Below are 19,077 nucleotides of genomic sequence, written 5' to 3'. Positions count from 1 at the left end.
AATAATTATTTTACCACCAATGTTATTTTTTTAGTATGATACTTAATTATTAATTGATAACATTATGTGTTTTTTTATTATTTTATATTTACAACACATAAAAAATATATTTACACTAATTTTTTTTTTAAATTTATGATTATTATTATTATTGTTAGTGTAAATTTTTAAATCAGTTGTATATGTTTGAATGACTCATTAAATAGACATTTATTTATTTTTATTCAGCAAATTATACGATTCATTACACAAATATAATATACAAGTATTGAAAAAGTATACCTGTATTTACAAAACACCACATGACTTGTAATAATTAAATTTTCATAAATATATATATATAATATTTACCATTTTTATACATTTTATATTATAACTACTTATTGCCTTAATTCAGTGTCAACTAAAAAAATATATATAACAGCGAAAGTTATGATAAAATTGATTTTAACTAACGTTTAATTTGATAATAACAACAAATTTGATGAATTTGCAGAAAATATATTATAATATCTAAATTATAATTATTTTCTTTTCTTGTTTTACGTCTAAATTTGTGTCTATTTTTATGTCTGTATATATGAATATAACGAATATTTATCATTGATATCTAACTAATTAACTGACATAACATATGAAAATTTATTAGTTATTTAACGTCTATTAGTGTCAACAAATTTAAATAGTTTTATTAAATTGAATTGTTATATGAATTTATTGTGTAAAACATGTTTTTAAATATAATAATAATAATACTTTAGTTACTATTTCTAGCAAAAGTTGTCCTAAAAGTGAACTAATTATTGAAATACAATAAACTGTATTATAATTGATTTGTCTTTAAATTATTATTTCGTTAAACACTTTAACTTAATGTGAAATTGCATTAATCGTAAATTGAAACATTAATATTATATTTAAACAAAATAATCTATTTTCAAAAATCAATTTAGATATAATTTGATTTATTAAAATACATTAATTCAATTGATCAACATTTTATCAAAAATAAGTTTTCAGTGCTAAAAGTTTTAAATAAATAAATATTTATTTTTGTTTATATGACATCAAAATCATGGGTCAAACAGAGTCCACAATTGAACCAAAAGAAGACATTAAATCACTTGAATATCAAATATTTGACAAATCGTTTGCTATAATTGAGAAATATATCAAAACTGATACACAAGGTCTGAGAGATGCCTACAATCGTGAATATGAATGGGTGCTAATCAATGATAATGAGGGTGATGTCAATTGGCATAAAGTGATGCCTAAACATATGCGCGGGTGTATGGGTTTGGCGTACATTCATGCCATACAAAAAGTGTCGTCAATGTTCAAAGTGGCCGAAGAGCTTAGCGCCCAATCGGACCAAAAGTTTGCCGACAAACCAAAGTTCAGGGAAGTCTATAAACTGGTGGACAAAATGTGTGATTTGGCTACAATACAGCACAGACCTAAAACTGGATGTTTTTCCTGTTTGTACACAAAAGATAACTTGGATTACGATAATCACGAATACGTTATGAAAGCATGGGATGAATTCAGAAGAGATCACGACTAATATATTAACAAAATTTAATAAAAACAAAAATATTTAAAAATTAAGTCTTTTTTGTTATTATAAATTTAGTTGTAATTATATTTGTATAAAAATTAATATTCTAATAACTATTTGAGTTTAAATAATAATAATAGTAAAACTGTATTAAAACAGTTATAATTATAATTTAATTTAAACATTAAATAATAAAAGATTGGCATAAATCTATCTGATTGATCAATAATTAATGTGAAAATTGTTTTTTTAGTTAAAAATAATTTTTTTACATTTTTAATATTTTTTTAACATTTATCAACAAAATTGTCTTAAAAATTACATAAATTGCAACAATTTATAAATCTCGTGTAAATTATAATACAATTAAATATAATATTATTTTATCTCAATTACCACCTTTTAGCTCTTAAAGTGTAGTGAAATGACTATTAATTATTTAAATTATTTAATATGTTTCGCAATTTTATTAAATATATCGTCAAAATATATGTCTAATTAATGAACAGAGTAGTAAACTTTAACTATAATCAGCCAAAAAACTTAATGAAATCTAATTAATTAATAATTATTTACAAAATACATTATAAATAATAAGTTGTATAACAAATAATTTTGAAAACTAACATTAAAAAATATTTTATTAATTTGATATTTAGTTATTGTATAACTAATAGTAGTTTTAAAATTTGATTTTTAAGTAATAATCTCATAATTTTCATCGTTTGTTTGACTGTTGAGCCACTTATGTTGCAAAACGGCGTCAATTTTGATGCGATCACTTGAATTTGGATGTAATAGTTGTGACAAAATATCTAAACATTGATCCGTATAAGTATTTATTGTCTGATCTGATATTTCATATCTTTTATTAATCATATTTCTATAAATAAATTTATAAGTCTTTATATTTTGGTTTACTTCATGATATGAATCACAATCTTTGGGCAGAAATGGTATTTTGGCGCAAATCATGACATAAAGACAGACACCGAGTGACCAGAGATCGGCTTCAAATGGATTGTATTTCTTGAGTACATCTATTTTCTGTCCGATTTGAATGTAAACATAAATCCTGAATATTTGTGGTGACATATAATCAACAGTTCCGTAACATTTATAATCTTTGACCACATCTTCTTTATAGCTGACCCGACTCGTCCCAAAATCGGCAATTTTGACCATTTCTTGACCGCTTTTATCAATAAATACCAATAGATTACTTAATTTAAGATCTTTATGTGTAATATTTTTATTGTGCAAATACTGTAAACCAAAGGCTGTATCTCTGAAATATGATTTTACTTTGATTTCGGACAATGGTTTATACAGAGAGTCATTGTATTCATGATTTTCATCTATAATCTGTTTAAGAATTGATCCCTGTTTAGCCAATTCCATAACAATATAACAATTATATTTATCACAACTTTCGTAAATAATAAAATGGTCGAAAACTTCGACAATATTTTTATGTTTTTCTCGGACTAATAAAACTAATTCCTGTTTAAAATTATCCCAATTTCTTTGTTTCATTTTATTGCTTTGGATGACATTATCATTAAATGGCAGTATCTTTATGGCAACAATTTTATCAGGATTTTCAATATTGATGGCTTCCCAGACTTTAGCATAACTACCGGATCCGATCTCTTCCTTAATTTTCCATCCCTTGAATCTGACGCATTCGTCTTCAGATTTAAAATCTCGAGGAATATAATATTCTTGAGTCAGATCTTTGTTATCAATTTGACTATAAGTTAGTTTTTCGCCACTTATTGTAAACCAACCGATTTTAGTCTTATCCGATGGTTTTGTTTGTCTCATCACTTGTTTAATGCTTTGTTTGTTTTTATCTTTTTTCTTCTTTTTCTTATTAGATGATACACAACATTGACATAACAGAAGATTAAGTATTTTAAGACACATTTATAGTATTTATTAGTCAAATTGGTTACAATGGATACAGTATATCGTTAGTAGTTTTGAACAATGAATTTTTAAACAATTTAAACTATTACTAAATATGTATAAAGTATTTATTTAATAAAATATTAAATATTTTAAAACAATTTATACAATAATATTTCGAGAAGTAATTTACGAGACATCTTCTCTATTGTTGTTTTTATATAAAAAGCAAAGTTTCGGTTAATTTCAAATCATTTCAATTTTCTTTCTTATTTTATTTACTAAATTATCACAAAATATTTCAATCACTTATTGTCAATTGAATTTTATTTTTAAAATAATAGTAAAAACAATGTACTGTACATTGTCTATAATATTCAATTTTATAGATGAATAAAATATTTTTAGGTTTTTTTTATATTAAGTTATTTTATGATATTGTATTTAATAATTTATTATTTTATTTTAGATTAACAAAAAAAATATGACAAAATAATACAATTATGTTTTTAAAAAGTAAATGTATACAAAACTTTTGAAAAATAAAAAATATATATATTATATAAAAAATATTAATTTAATATCCAATTAATATATTAAACAGATTGTTATAATTGAACATGCTATTTAAAAGAAAATAATTTTAAATTTATAATATGTATACAAAAAAAATAATAATATATTAATTTTACCAAATAATTTTTAATACTAAATTTTAAACATGTCCAATTTTAAAAAAATTATTTGTAGATAAGTTTAGCACATCCTAAATATTAAAGCAGACATTATTAGTAAAGGACAGCCGTTTTATGACAATAATATTAAGATAAATATGAACCCAATATATAACAGTTGACTATTTGTTTAAAAACAGATAATTGGCAATCATATTAGTAGTATCGACTAATATTAATAATATGAAAAATTTTATAATATTTTTTTTAAACAAAAATGTCAATAACTAAAAAAACAAACATTTTGTGTAAAATTCAACTAAATTAAATAATAAAATAGTTATTTATGTTTTTTTTGAAACTTATTAATTATTTAATGAAATAAAATTAAACATAGCTTTAGTAATTTTTTGTGTAATTTTAAATAACAATGATATCTCCAGTCTTTAATACAATTAATTTAAACAGATATTGCAATTACTACTACAGTATATAATAAAAAATAATTATAATTGTTAACGTTGTAATTGCAATATACAAATAAAAAAATAATATTACATTAAGTATACATGAGTTTCCATTATTAATGAAAATAATAAGTTTTGTTCAATTATTTTAAATTAATGTCAAAATTAATTTAATAAATTTAATAATAATAATAAAAAAGCGAATAATAATAATAATTATTTAACAATTGTGATAAACAAGTAGTTATCACTCCCAGTCCCCAACAACCAGCCCACCCGATCCCGATCGGGGACTAAACATTTGATGCATTTTTACTGAACTCATTTGATTTGGTTTCAAATTGAAGCCATACTTTGATTGTAAACTATGTTTTCGGTTATTAATACCATAGATATCATTGTTATCACTGCTACGGATACTCGTGGCATAATTGCCGCTAACATAACCACTGCTCACACTATTGGCGCCATTCATACGACACAGAAAGCCGTCAGATTCTGCGTGTGTTAGCCCGTAATGGCCACCCTTTACGCCGCTATTACCGCTCAACTTTCCCAACAGTCCTCTACTAGTTTTCTTGTGTGCCGTCGGTTCCGGTTTACTACTGGTGTTGCCATTTGGCGATCTTTTGACAAAATTAGGTACACGTGCCTTAAATCCACAATAATATGGATCCTCTGTTTGTAAAATAAAACAAAGAATAATATATTATAATAACTTAGTTATAATATAGTTATTATATTAAATACAATATTCTCATTATATTTTACAAATAATTGTATTTAAGATTTTTTTACCGTATTTTCTACTGATATCACTTAATGTCTTTTGCATATGATTTTCAGTGTCCACTTCATAGTCGGGTTTCGGTAAATTTGGCGTCTGTTTTCTGGTCAATCCGTCGCGTGGCGGCAATCGTGGAGGTCTGTCGGTGATACCGTTTCGGACAGTTTTGCCACTGTTTGAATGGGAAGGTATAGAAGCATAGGGATCCTCATAGGGGTCTTCAACATAACTCTTGGATCTTTCAAACATTGCCGCCAATTGATTGGGACGACGATTATCTACTGTTTTTTTAGATGTAAAAAATGACAAAAAATTAATTAATTAGTTATTTTATATGTTTATATTAGCACAGTTAAAATTAATATAAATATTTTATTATTTTTTATTAATATTTAGCATCAAAATTTAACAAATATAAAATTAACTAAACAATTTAATTAACTATAAATTTACAAACAAGTTTAAAACAAATATATTTAAGTTTTTTATTATTAAGGAAATGTACTGTCAAAGTGTAAATGTAATAATAATACATAATTTCTTAAAATTATCTCATTTATCGGTATAATTATAATTACAAATTTTTTTGTTAAGTAATAATTTATTTAATCAATAATTTAAAAATTGATATAAATAGCAAACAATTCCTAATTGAAAGTTTATTTTAAAATTGACTTTTAAATAAATAAACAAAAAAAAAATAATCGTGTTAGCTAAATTATTATCAGTATTTGCTATTTATAATTATAAACTTTAAAAAAATAATAATTTAATGGAAATTAATTTATTGTTAAAATAATACAATAAATTGAAATATTACTAGATTTCTAATGATACATTATATTAAACTTTTTTTTTATTGAGCAAAATAAATATAATGGTTATTTATTTTTAAAATATATGCCATTATTAGAATATATTAATAAAATAATAATCAGTATAATAATGAACACAATTTATATGCGAATTGTGATGTCCAGTGTTTTTGTTAATATTGTACAACAATTTACTGAAATTATTAAACATTAAATTATAATTATTGAGATAATAAAAAAACTTAAATCTTATTAGTATTCCTAACAATTCCTAATAAATATTTTTAAAATCTTTTGATTATCACTCAACTTATATAAATGTATTGATGAGCTAAACATTTGTGATAATGTTTCATAATTTAAATACACTTAACATAAGTTAAAACATTAAATACAATAAATCTATATTTCCTGATGTAATATAATTGTTTAGTTTTTTTCTAATTATTAGATAATTAATTGCCAGTTAAATATTGGCATAAATATGATTTTATTATATATCAATAAAATAATAATTATTATAAACAATAAACTTATAAATTATAAAAAAATGCTTAATGTATAAGCAATTTGTGAATATTTTAAAATGAAATAACATATTAATACAGTATATAATAAAAATATTACTAAAAAAACTAAGAAAAATGAAATTAATTAATAATTTAATTGCTGTACAAATTAAAACAATCCTTTTATGTAATATTTTAAAAAAAATATTTAATGGTTAAATATAATAGTAAAAAATAAAATAAAATTATTTTAAAAAAATGATCAAGGTACAACATACTTGGTGGCAGTTTAGACTTGAGCATATCGAGTGCCACTATATTGATAATCATAACCCAAACGGGAACTTCCAGTAGATCTGTGGCGTCCTTAACAAAGGCTATACAACTGAAACACTGGTCTTCGAGTTTACGTCTGTCTGGATATGCATTCTTGAGTTCGCGACAGATATTTGTCTGAAACTTCTTCATATCAAACAGTTTGACACTCTTCTGAAGTTCAAGTAAACCATTGGCTTTGATTATCTCCGACGAAACACTACTGTATAAGTCATTATCACGTGTCCATCCCTTGACATAAACATTGGATTTACTCAATCTCTTGACCAAAACATTTCCCTCGTCATCCATCTTGACTTTGACACCCAAACCAATGTAACGCTTAAATTCTTCAGTCTTGGGATCTCTCATTGGATTATCAAAACCATTGAGTCCAATACGATAGCCATCAAAGGCACTGTCGCACCCATTGATGGTCAGCACCGGCTCTCTGGCGTATGCTTTGGCCACTCGACGGTTCCTTTCCATACATATTATTTTAGCCCATATTTCGTCATCTATTTGATCCCATTTTATCAATACTTCTTGAATGTGATCCTAATATAGAAATATAAATAAATATATGAATAGTAAATTAATTATTTTAATTATATATTTCTAAAAATAATTTCATATAAATAAATTTTCCTAATTTTCATTACAAACAAAGTGATAAAGTTATTACATATAATTAATCAATTGTAACTTTGTCTCAATATTTGTTTAATTTGTTTATAAATATTAATTAATTAGATTTATAGAAAATATTAACAGAAACGTAATAAATAAATATAATAATACATGTATTTCTTAAAGAAAGTTATGACAATAAACAAAATTAACTTTCAAATCAACTCAAAACTATTACTGTATTAAAAAATATGAATACATAACTACATGTATAAAAACCTTTTCAAAAAATAAAAAGTTACGATAATTTTTCTGAAAATTTTTGCTAAGATTTTTTTTTGAAATCATTATAAACTTTTAACTTATTAAATAAAATAAAAAGTTTCCAATGAAAGTTTCTATTAATTCCAAACTTTGCATAATTTACTGCAATTTATGTCAATTTTGTCAAATTGTGAATCATTTCACACTTTAATAATTTAGATGAATGTCATAATATATTTAGTAAATTATTTTTAGTCACAACTCGTGCGACTAAATATGTGTTATGAATTGTTAAAAAAAGTCATAACATATTTTTATAACAAAAACAAAAATAGTTTAACACTTTCAATATACTGTATTATTATTATTATTATTATTATGAGATTTTGATTTTCATTGAAAAATTGATTTCGTGTGACATTAAAAACTATTTTTTCAAAGTAATTATATTTATTTCTTTCATTTCATCAAAACTAATATTACGAAATTCAATACAAATAAAGATTTCTAAATAATTTTTTATTCTTATTATTTTTTAAATATAATAATTATGCCAACAAAACACATTATAAAAATTTATCATATATTTAATTTATAAATAAATATTTTTAATTTATAGATATATTTATTTTTGTTTGTTTGTTTTTTAAGTAACCTTTTTAGGGTTAATTTATTTTTAAAGTAATTAAATATTTTAGCATAAAAATGTCCAGATAATAATAATAATAATTTTATAGTACTGTATACTGTTTAGCTAAAAGTAATCCAAAATAAGGGAAAACTAGATTAAATGCAATATTAATATCATGTAATGCATGTAATTTTAATTATAAATAATTTTTTTTTGTTTTACTAAAATAAATATATATTTAATGTATAAAAAGCTTTTTCTTGTGATAACATCTTTGTGAACTAATTTTTTTGTTTAATTTACTTTTATTCCCTATGAGTCTAAATTCAAACTAAATGATATTGATAAAATTAATTATTTTTATTGTTTTATTTTTTGAAAAGATTGTTTGTATTTGATGCTAAAACGTGGAAAAATAGCAACTTAATTACTATGTAAATAAAATTAATAACAAAGTTTCACATTTATTTTTTTTCGCATAATTATATAAATTTGTTATTTATAGTTTTAAATTAATTAATATGAGATAATTATAGCATAGTTCAATCAATGGCTATAATAAAGATATATTTATTACAATATCATTAGTTATCGTTTAAACTATTAATAACTTATATTAAGTTAATACTGTTTTTTAATGTAATTTTTAAATACTTCAAATTCAGTAAATTACAAAACTTTTAAAACTTAAAGAAAACTAAAATGCAATAAATTTTTCTAATTACTAATGTTTGAAAAAATAATAAAAACAAATACTTAAAACATTTAAGTAAATACTTATGTTTTGATACAACTTTAAATACATTTTAATTTAATTAAATTTTAAGTGAAAGTAATGGTTTTTTCTGAAAAATAAAAATAATAGTTTCGATTAAATAAACTTTGTATTTGTAATATATCTTATATATACACGTGATTTGAAATTTAAATTATTTTGTAAAACATATCCCAAATATTTAAATACTAATAATAATAAAATTCAGTACATAAAAAACTATATTACAAAAAAAAAATAAAACAAAAAACATGGATTTTAATGTAATGCATATGTTTTGCATATAAATCACTTAATGGACAGTAAGAGAGAGAGAGAGATCTAGTTATGTAATACATGTGACTATAGGTCGATCCCCTTTGAGGGCAAACCATTGGACTTATCGGTTGTCACTTAAGATTAATAAAAAGCAAATCAAATTGTATTTGACGTTCAAAAATCACACTTTGAATACAACAATAACCAAAAAAAAGTTTAAAACCATATATAGTCTATATATTTTGGCATTTGTAAGTTGGATATATCAAAATAATAATAATAATAATAACCATAATGCTAATAGCAATAAAAATAATAAATGATAATAATTATCATTATGTACGCTTAACATAAATGGACATTTGTTAAACACATTAAAAAACATAAAATATATGTATGTGTGAGTGTTAATGTAAAAATGTATGAAAAAAAATTTGTTAAATCAAAAATAATTAGAGCAATCGATTTGCAATTTAGTTCATTGAAAAGTAAAAATGTTTTTTTTGTTTCTCTCTCTCTCTCTCTCTCTCTCTCTCTCTCTCTCTCTCTCTACTGAAAAACCTATTGCAAAAACTGTATAAAAAATCTGTATCTTTGGGTTTATCAGCTGAGAGAAAAAAAATCATCACTACATTTTGATTTCATTAATAAGATTTATATACCACCTAATTAAAAATATTAAATTATAATTTATTTATTTTTAAAATTAATTTAAAACTAAGTTTTTTTGTACTGTATAGATGACGATAAATGTTTTAAGCGTTGGCAATTCAACATAATTAATATTTAACAAAGTTTGCACTTATAATTTCAATGAGATATTAATTAAAATAAATCAAATGTTTTTTAATGTTTTTTTATATTAACAGACAAACAAAACGGAAAGTTTTTTAGTAAAGTATTTTGAATGCCTGCCAGACATTCAATTATACATATATATATTGATATCAATTATACACACTTTTATATAAATATATATTTATATATTATTATATACAGAATATAAATTACAATTGATTTATGTTTTGATTAAACATATTTGATTTTATAGTATAATTATTTGCTGTAATTATAATCTAATATTTGTATTGAATTATGAAGGGCTTTGAATACATGATTTGTGTAAATTCATAGATAGTTTTTCAATGTTTAATTAGTTATCAAAAATTTATTTCGATAATTGATAATTAAATACGGTATTAATATCACTATTTTTTATTGTTTTCAATTTAAATATTGTTAAATAACATGCAAATTAATATTTTATTTCCAATGTTTTGGTCAACGATATATTGAATAAAATAAATAAATAAATTTTTTAATGTTTAGAAAAGTTTTTGTTTTGTTTTAATTACCGCAAAACTACAGTTTAAATAAAAAATAATAAAAACTAATTTCATAATTTGCTTCGAAAAACAATAAATAATATAAAAAATTTTCATTCATTTATTTAATTATGTTATTACTGACATATAATATTACATTTACAAAAAAAACTAAAAAAACATTAGCTATTCATAGCTGTATAAACAGTAATTTTTATATAAATAATAGCAATAAATCAATTTAGACGAACAGACAGGTAAGTGATAGCTCCCCAGATAGATACCGATGCTTTCATCATCAAAAACTACTTAAAATGATGTCCTCAACAAAAAAATGTTTTCATTATTTATATAAATTATTTGAAAAATAGGGAGAAAACATGCCATCACTTTCACTAATAGGTACAATACAACTACAGTATAATCTGGACCCCCAAATGTAATATACAAAATAAATTTATACTGTATTTAAACTAACAATAATAATAGTAATTCAATGAACATAACATTTACTTAAGTTCTGATATTTTATATTTAATGTCTTATTTTTTTAAAGTGAATACATAAATTGTGTGTATTTTTAAAAAATGTATTTCCTTTTCAAATATCCATCAAAACTTAAATTGAAAGATAATGTTAAAAAAATTAATCCAGTTTTTACGGGCTTTAATATTACAATAATTATTCCTCTCTCTCTCTCTCTCTCTCTCTCTCTCTCTCTCTCTCTCTCTCTCTCTCTCTCTCTCTCTCTCTCTCTCTCTCTCTCTCTCTCTCTCTCTCTCTCTTAAACGTACTCTCCTTGACCTAAAACTGCTTAATTAGAGAGAAAGAGAGAGAGAGAGAGAGAGAGAGAGACAAAAAGCTAGAGTGGACTACAAACTAGAGAATTATAATACTGTATACATCATAATTGAGAGCACAGGTAGATGAATAGGACACACCTTTATCTATAAAATCTGTTCACATATTTATTTGTTAGTATTTATTATTATATTTTCTATCGTTAACTTTCATTGAAAGCTGCTTTCAGTAATTATTTAAAAAACTGTAAATTACTTTAGGACTTAAAAGTGCAATAATACTAACAATAAATAATAATAATATTATTATTATTTTATAACATAGTTAAAAATATATAGATATATATTTAAATATATAATCTATGTGTGACTTTGAGTTTGCAATTGTATTGTAAGCATAAGTACTCAGTGATTGAAGAAAAAAAATCCAATCAAATTATAGGGATTAAAATAAAAAAGAGAGAAAAATTCAAAATGCATTATAAATTAAATTTGATTGACTGGAAAATTAAATACTAAATAAAATTCAAACCAATTTTCATATAACCAACACATCTAAATAATATCAAAAAATTTGAATGTTGTTTGAAAATACTATAACAAATTACATTTTAAAAATTGTTGTTACATAATAGTTAAATATTTGCTAAGTTAGAAAATATAAAATATACATTTACAGTATACTCTCAAAAATATATATAACAAATATGAGTTTTTTAGTTTTACTCATAATTGTCTATAATATTTAACCATTGTTTATCAAAATGAATATATATGTCTATTTAGAAATATTTAATTGTTATTCAATATATTTATGTTAAAATAAAAAAATAAAAAAGTAATAATATTTTATTTTAATATAGTTATATAATTTAGATTAAATTCATTTACATAATATATGCAACTTATGTACTTTTAATTAAAACTGTATGATATATACAAATACTTAAAAAATGATTGATTGGTTTACCATAAAAAAATAGTTGGGTGTCATTGACGTAACTGGAGCTCAGGTTCTCTTAAAATGTATTTCAATTTATTAAAAAAATTGTATTTTAATTCTGATATAATTTTTTCTTTATAATAATAATTCTTAAATTATATTAAACTTATTATTATAAGTCAAATTATAAGCATAATATATAGGAAGCAATTTTAATTTATTAGTTATTTTATTTTCTCAAGACATGAGTGTGTGTGAGTAAGTTGAGAGAGAGAGAGAGAGAGAGAGAGAGAGAGAGAGAGAGAGAGAGAGAGAGTATTAGAGTATTTAAAAATACATTCAATTTTTCAAACAAATTGTTTCTAAATTTATTAACAATACTAACAAGAAACTATATTTTTTAAATCAATTTTATGTATAATTTAAATACAAATTATTTGTTACAATATTAATTGCATACACGATAACAACAAATCGTGCAAATTTATAAATACAGTTGTTTTTTAATACCGATATACATATACAATATTACTATAATATTTGTGAGTATATGTGTGTTGTGTATTAAATTAATATTTTATATATATTTCAGGTCTAAAAATAAACTAATTATTTATAATTTTTAAGAATTATCTGTATTTTTTTCTCAAAACAAAAGTAATGAATACACAAATAATTATTAAATATTAAAATATATATGAAATTATAATTTGTTTCAAAGGCACGAAAAAGTAATATTTGGGACCAAATTCAATAAAATTTGCTAAAATTTATTTGTAAATAATATTATATAAGAGTATAAACCGAGTAATAAATTCAATAAAACAATTTAAAAGTAAAAAATTATATTTATTGATAGTATCGTTAGTTTTTTTTAATAAATTTTTTTTTCAAAAAAATACAGTCATAAATATTTTATTACATAAAACACATAATTTTTTAAACATATAATAACTTTATTATAATTCAAGATTGTATTTATTATTTTATATGTAAAAACAATGAGTCAATATGCGATTAATCAATAAACAAAATCTGGGTAAATCAAAAAATTTATAATAGTTTATAAAACAATTTTTATTTCCTAAAAGATTTATGTTTAAAATAAGTAAATTTTATGATTAATCTACTATTATATAATATATTTTAAAAATGATAACTCTATGATATTATTCATAACAACTATTTTTTAATCAATGAATTTAGTGTTTCATCAAATCTTATAGTAAATCTCATATCAAAAAGATTTTTAATCTCAATTTTAATCGCGAAATACATATTACTTATTTCTTTAAAAATAAATAAAAATAAAATAATATTAGAGTCATAGTCAAATAATTTATAATAATATTCATACAATTGATTTATTATTTTATTAATGCATAAATTGTGTATGCATTTGATAATATGTAAAAATTCATAACACATAAAACAAAAAAAAATCAACAATAAATATCATATAAAAACAATAAAAGAAATGATTGAATACTTTTAATCAAACATTTTTCTTAAAATTTTATGAATATTTTCACATATGTTGTATAATACTGTAATAATAAGCTAATCAGTCATTCAATCATTCAATTTAATCAAAACTGTTTTTTCATGAACTAATTTGATTTTTACTTGAAATTAAAAAAATAGTAATATATTATAAATTCATAGTTTATAATATATAGTTTATATGTTTATTACTAAATTTGAATATTTTTCAACAAAATTTCTCTCATCAAAATTACTAAACCACTAATAGTGTATAATATTTAAGTCAGCAGTTATGCAATCAAATTATTAAGTATTTATTTGGGTACTTATGTTTATATTTATAAACATATATTGTGTTTAACAAAAAATTAATATCAAAATTAATTTCTCTCTCTCCCTATTTTCTTATTGTTTGTTTGACTAAATAACAAATAAATGAGGTATAATCACAATATAATTACTTTAAATAAGTAGTTCCTGTTAGGGAAGGGTAGATATTTAGTGTAGGTTTTACTCTCTCTCTCTCTCTCTCTCTCTCTCTCTCTCTCTCTCTCTCTCTCTCTCTCTCTCTCTCTCTCTCTCTCTCTCTCTCTCTCTCTCTCTCTCTCTCTCTCTCTCTCTCTCTCTCTCTCTCTCTCTCTCTCTCTCTCTCTCTCTCTCTCTCTCTCTCTCTCTCTCTCTCTCTCTCTCAATGAGATATCTCGTGCTGTGATTTATACTGCATTACTATATAAACAGTTATACAAAAATTACTGTTTATATTGACTGTGAAGAGCTGATGATTAAACTTTTTATTGCAAAAAAAGTATTAATTTTTTTAAAAAAAAAAGTATTACTTTATTTATAAATATTTAAATTTATAATATTAATAATAATAATAAAGTTTACTATTACAGTAGATTACTAAACATAAACTCCCTAACCTTGCAATCACTTTTTTGTACAATACATAAAAAAATAATTTATAAATTATCCTAATTTTTGTTGTATATATCATGGAATAAACAATAATATAAATACACCTTAAATTTTGAGTCATATTTAACTGTATTTAAACAAATACTTAGTTTGCGTAATATATTATAATTAATATATTATTTATATAATACTTAGACTATTGTCTTCACAAATAGTTGTGTCATTTTTTTCACTTAATATTATCATATATTTTCCAATTAACTCTTTAATAATCATCATAATAATACTATATGAATATTAACTCTAAATAAACAAAAAAAGTGTTATTATTTAAGTATAAATTATGCATAATTTCTAAATATTACTTTAGATAATATTATTTTTTTGTAATCATGCTTGATAAAATTATAAAAATAAAAGTATAAATTATTATATAATAGTAAATTAATAATACTATATTACAAATTAGATTATCCGTAATAATTATAAAAATTATTATAATTATTTAGTTTTAAACAATACATTATGTTTTGAAATTGTGAATAACAGTTTGTATAATAATACAGATATTGTTATTATATTTATATTTTTAAAAAAATAATTATTTATAATGATAATAAAATAAATTTTTAAATATACATATTGTTATGAAAACTTTTAATTTAGATCTCAAACTTTATACTGTATATTGTGTGTGGGTTTTCTCACACATAAATAAAGTATAATAATATATATACAGGTATTGTACACATAAAACATGAGAAACACAAACAATAATAAATTCATTAAAAGTTTGTATTAAATATTACTTTTTAACTATTATATTATTATTTGAATTTATGAGACCATTCATTAGCTTATTTAATATAATGGGTGATCAAACTTATAGTGAAATGAAACGGAAAAATAATACAAAATAAAAAAAACAGTTTCTATTAAAATAGGAAAAACAATAGATATATTGAGAAACATATAACGATAATAATAACAACGATAATAAAATTTAACCTCAAAAATACTTATATAATTTTTATGTAATTATTTTCAACAAAATAAATAAATACATTTTTATAGTAAAATTGAGATTTTTTTAAAGATAGTATTTAAATTTTTTAGATAAGTAAAGTATTCAAATTAACTATATCAGTACAGATTAAGTACAAATTATAAAAATTATATGCTTATTTAAATTTATATTAAAAATAACAACAAATGCAAACATAATTATTACTAATTTAATTTTTAGATTTTTAAAACAAAATCTAAAAATTTTAAAATTAACCTTGACTTAAAATAGTAAGTATTTTTAAAATAGATTAATACTGTATATAATAATAATATAAATTCAATAGAAAAAAAATAAAACAATAAAACAAAATAATTTCAAATTTGTCTGTTTTTCAAAAAATACTATAATTATAACGTTAATGAGCTATTGTTTTCTTTATTTAACTAATTGTGTAACTATTAATTGCATCAATATAAATTATGAACCATAAAATATATAATATTAGCTAGATACTGTATGTTTAAAAATACCATTTATGGTTAATTAAATTAACAAAAAAATTTTTAAATGTATAATCAGTTTAATCGCAAAAATGTTTGTAATTAAATACTACTGTTTTTTATGAAAATAAATTACTGCACTTTCCTTGAAATCAAAGGTCATTTTACATAAAAAATCATTTTTAAGAGATTTTTAAAAACTAATAATTAATATATGAAATCATAAGAAGATCTTTAAATTTGTTAATAAATTTTTTAAAACTGTAAAAATTAGTTTTAAAAATATTAAAACAAAATACACACACACACACACACACACACACACACACTAAAACACACATTTTTAAGCTTTAGTATTACTTAATTAATAAATTGTAATTAAATAATGTATTTTAATTAATAAAAAAATCAATAATTTTTAGATTATAATGAATATTAATGCAATGCTCTAGTAGCATTTATTAATATTTTATATATTGATAATTAAAAAATATATAATTTAATGAAAAATATTGTAAATCAAATTAAAAATATTATTACATAATAGTTATTAATTATTATTATTAAATATTACGTATAAATATTGGTTGAAAGTTATTTAAATTATTAAAAAATATTAGTTAAATACTTTACTTATTTTATTTTAATTAAAAAACATGTTGATATATATATATTTGACAAATATTTCCTCAGATTAATAAAATATAATGAAATAAATATAATAAAAATTTTGTGTTCATTAGTCAACAACAAACTGACAAAATATAAATTTTTTATTAAACATTTTTATTTCAAATAATTATATCCCAACACCACTAACACAACCGACCACTTGTCATAACCTGATTCCCATCGATTAGACGGTGAAAAGCCAGTGAATAAGCGGAAAAACATTTTATTAGTAATGGACCAAACAATACACATATTAATGAAAGTATATATAAAGCGAAAGTATTATTATTATTATTATTATAAAAGCAATATTATATTATGTATTTATATTTTTTGAAAAATTATTTTATATTATTTATGTTATTAAAATCATATAAACCTAAACAACAATGACAGTAATAATTGACAATTTGCGGTGTGATTCTCACTTTTATTTTTATTTTATTAATATATAGGAAGTAAAATATTCAAACAAAATCTTAATGAAATAATTTGTAAAGCGTAAAAATCATCAATTTTATTGTTGATATCTTATTTATTTTATATAACTTGAAAATATTTGGTATCAATATATCAGAAAATTATAGTAATTATTAATTTACATTATTATTATTATTTTGTTATACAAGTTTACATTTTATGAAAGAATAATTATATTAAATATACTGTAAATATATAAATATTTTTTTAAATCACTTTAATTTTCTTATTTCTAAAATAATAATTTGTTATTTCCTATTTAAAAATATATAAATAATAATTTAGTAATAAAAATTATAATAATTTAAATTGTTCAAAATAATATAGTATTTATGTTTTAATTAAATATATATAAATAAATTTCAATTAATTTTTAAATTACTCTTAAATATATCTTTTTTATTACTTAAACAAGATATTAGTATTTAATATTAAATTTCAAATATATGTTTTGTATTATCTAATAAAATTTCTAACTAACTATTATTAAGGTATTATTAAATACTAACTAATATTAATGCCGAAATAATAGCTAAATTATGTGACAATAAAACAATAAATATTATTCATAATATGTTTTGACATTTAGATTTAAATATTTATGTAATGTAATGTAATAACAATTATTTTAATATTTGAATAAATTATTTAAATACTATTTCATTTGAGTTATTAAAACAAATTGCTTGTAAATTAAAGTAAAAGTAGTTTTTAATGATTTCAAAAAATTATAATTTAATTCCTGAACATTAAGTTTTTAAGTTTCGCAAACAATTCAAATACTTTTTTCTAAATGACATTTACAGTAAAGATAACAACAAATAAAAAAAACAAAACAAAAACAAATTATAAACATTTTTGTGTTATTTAGTATATACACACACTTTCACTGAAATTATAGAAAAGTCATACAAAAAAATCATTTATTATATAATACAACCCTTTTATCAGACAAATTATTTATTCAATTATACTCATCATTATTTAATTAAGTCTAATTTGATTTTTTTGTCTAATGTATATAATATTTCCTGTATTAAACGTAAAATATTTGATATAAAACAAATATTAATTTTTTTAATAAGTACTGTTTTTGTGAAATGGTTTAATAAAATAAACATTATCATTTATTTGCATGTCTAGTTATCATACAACATAACAATTTTTTCATAAATGTAAACACACCCGTAAATTTAAAAAACAATTAATAACTTATTAATAAACTTTTAAATATCATTTAAATTAATGTATATTAATATTATTGCTTTTATATATCCAGATTTTACATACTTTTGTTTTTAATTTGTTGTAATTATTTAATAATGAAAAATTGATATTCATTAATAAT

At 20.7% G+C, this 19,077-nt stretch overlaps 2 protein-coding genes across 4 annotated transcripts in view; both read right to left on the bottom strand.

Annotated features, from left to right (window-relative positions):
- Positions 1-2,257: 2,257 nt before the first annotated feature.
- On the bottom strand, positions 2,258-3,511 carry LOC128955959 (testis-specific serine/threonine-protein kinase 2-like). Its single transcript, XM_054301639.1, has one exon. The coding sequence runs from the start codon at positions 3,488-3,490 to the stop codon at positions 2,258-2,260; it is 1,233 nt and encodes a 410-aa protein (XP_054157614.1). The 5' UTR covers positions 3,491-3,511.
- A 1,307-nt stretch (positions 3,512-4,818) lies between these two features.
- LOC128955242 (uncharacterized) overlaps positions 4,819-19,077 on the bottom strand; it is a 46,414-nt gene continuing 32,155 nt past the window's right edge. Inside the window, exons 1-4 of one of the 3 annotated variants that reach the window (XM_054300893.1) lie at positions 7,841-7,870; positions 7,003-7,597; positions 5,412-5,681; positions 4,819-5,291 (exon numbers count right to left, since the gene is read on the bottom strand). In XM_054300893.1, the coding sequence (XP_054156868.1) occupies positions 4,861-5,291; positions 5,412-5,681; positions 7,003-7,528 (1,227 nt within the window). In that variant the 5' untranslated portion in view covers positions 7,529-7,597; positions 7,841-7,870 and the 3' untranslated portion in view covers positions 4,819-4,860. Of the gene's footprint in view, positions 5,292-5,411; positions 5,682-7,002; positions 7,598-7,724; positions 7,772-7,840; positions 7,871-19,077 lie in introns of those variants that run through there. The other 2 variants (XM_054300892.1, XM_054300891.1) reach the window with 2 other exon arrangements.

The sequence above is a fragment of the Oppia nitens genome, unplaced genomic scaffold (assembly GCF_028296485.1).
Source record: "Oppia nitens isolate AA-2021 unplaced genomic scaffold, nextdenovo-longstitch-racon4-pilon3 scaffold2_pilon_pilon_pilon, whole genome shotgun sequence".
NCBI lineage: Eukaryota > Metazoa > Arthropoda > Arachnida > Sarcoptiformes > Oppiidae > Oppia > Oppia nitens.
This window is presented reverse-complemented; position numbering and strand designations above follow the sequence as displayed.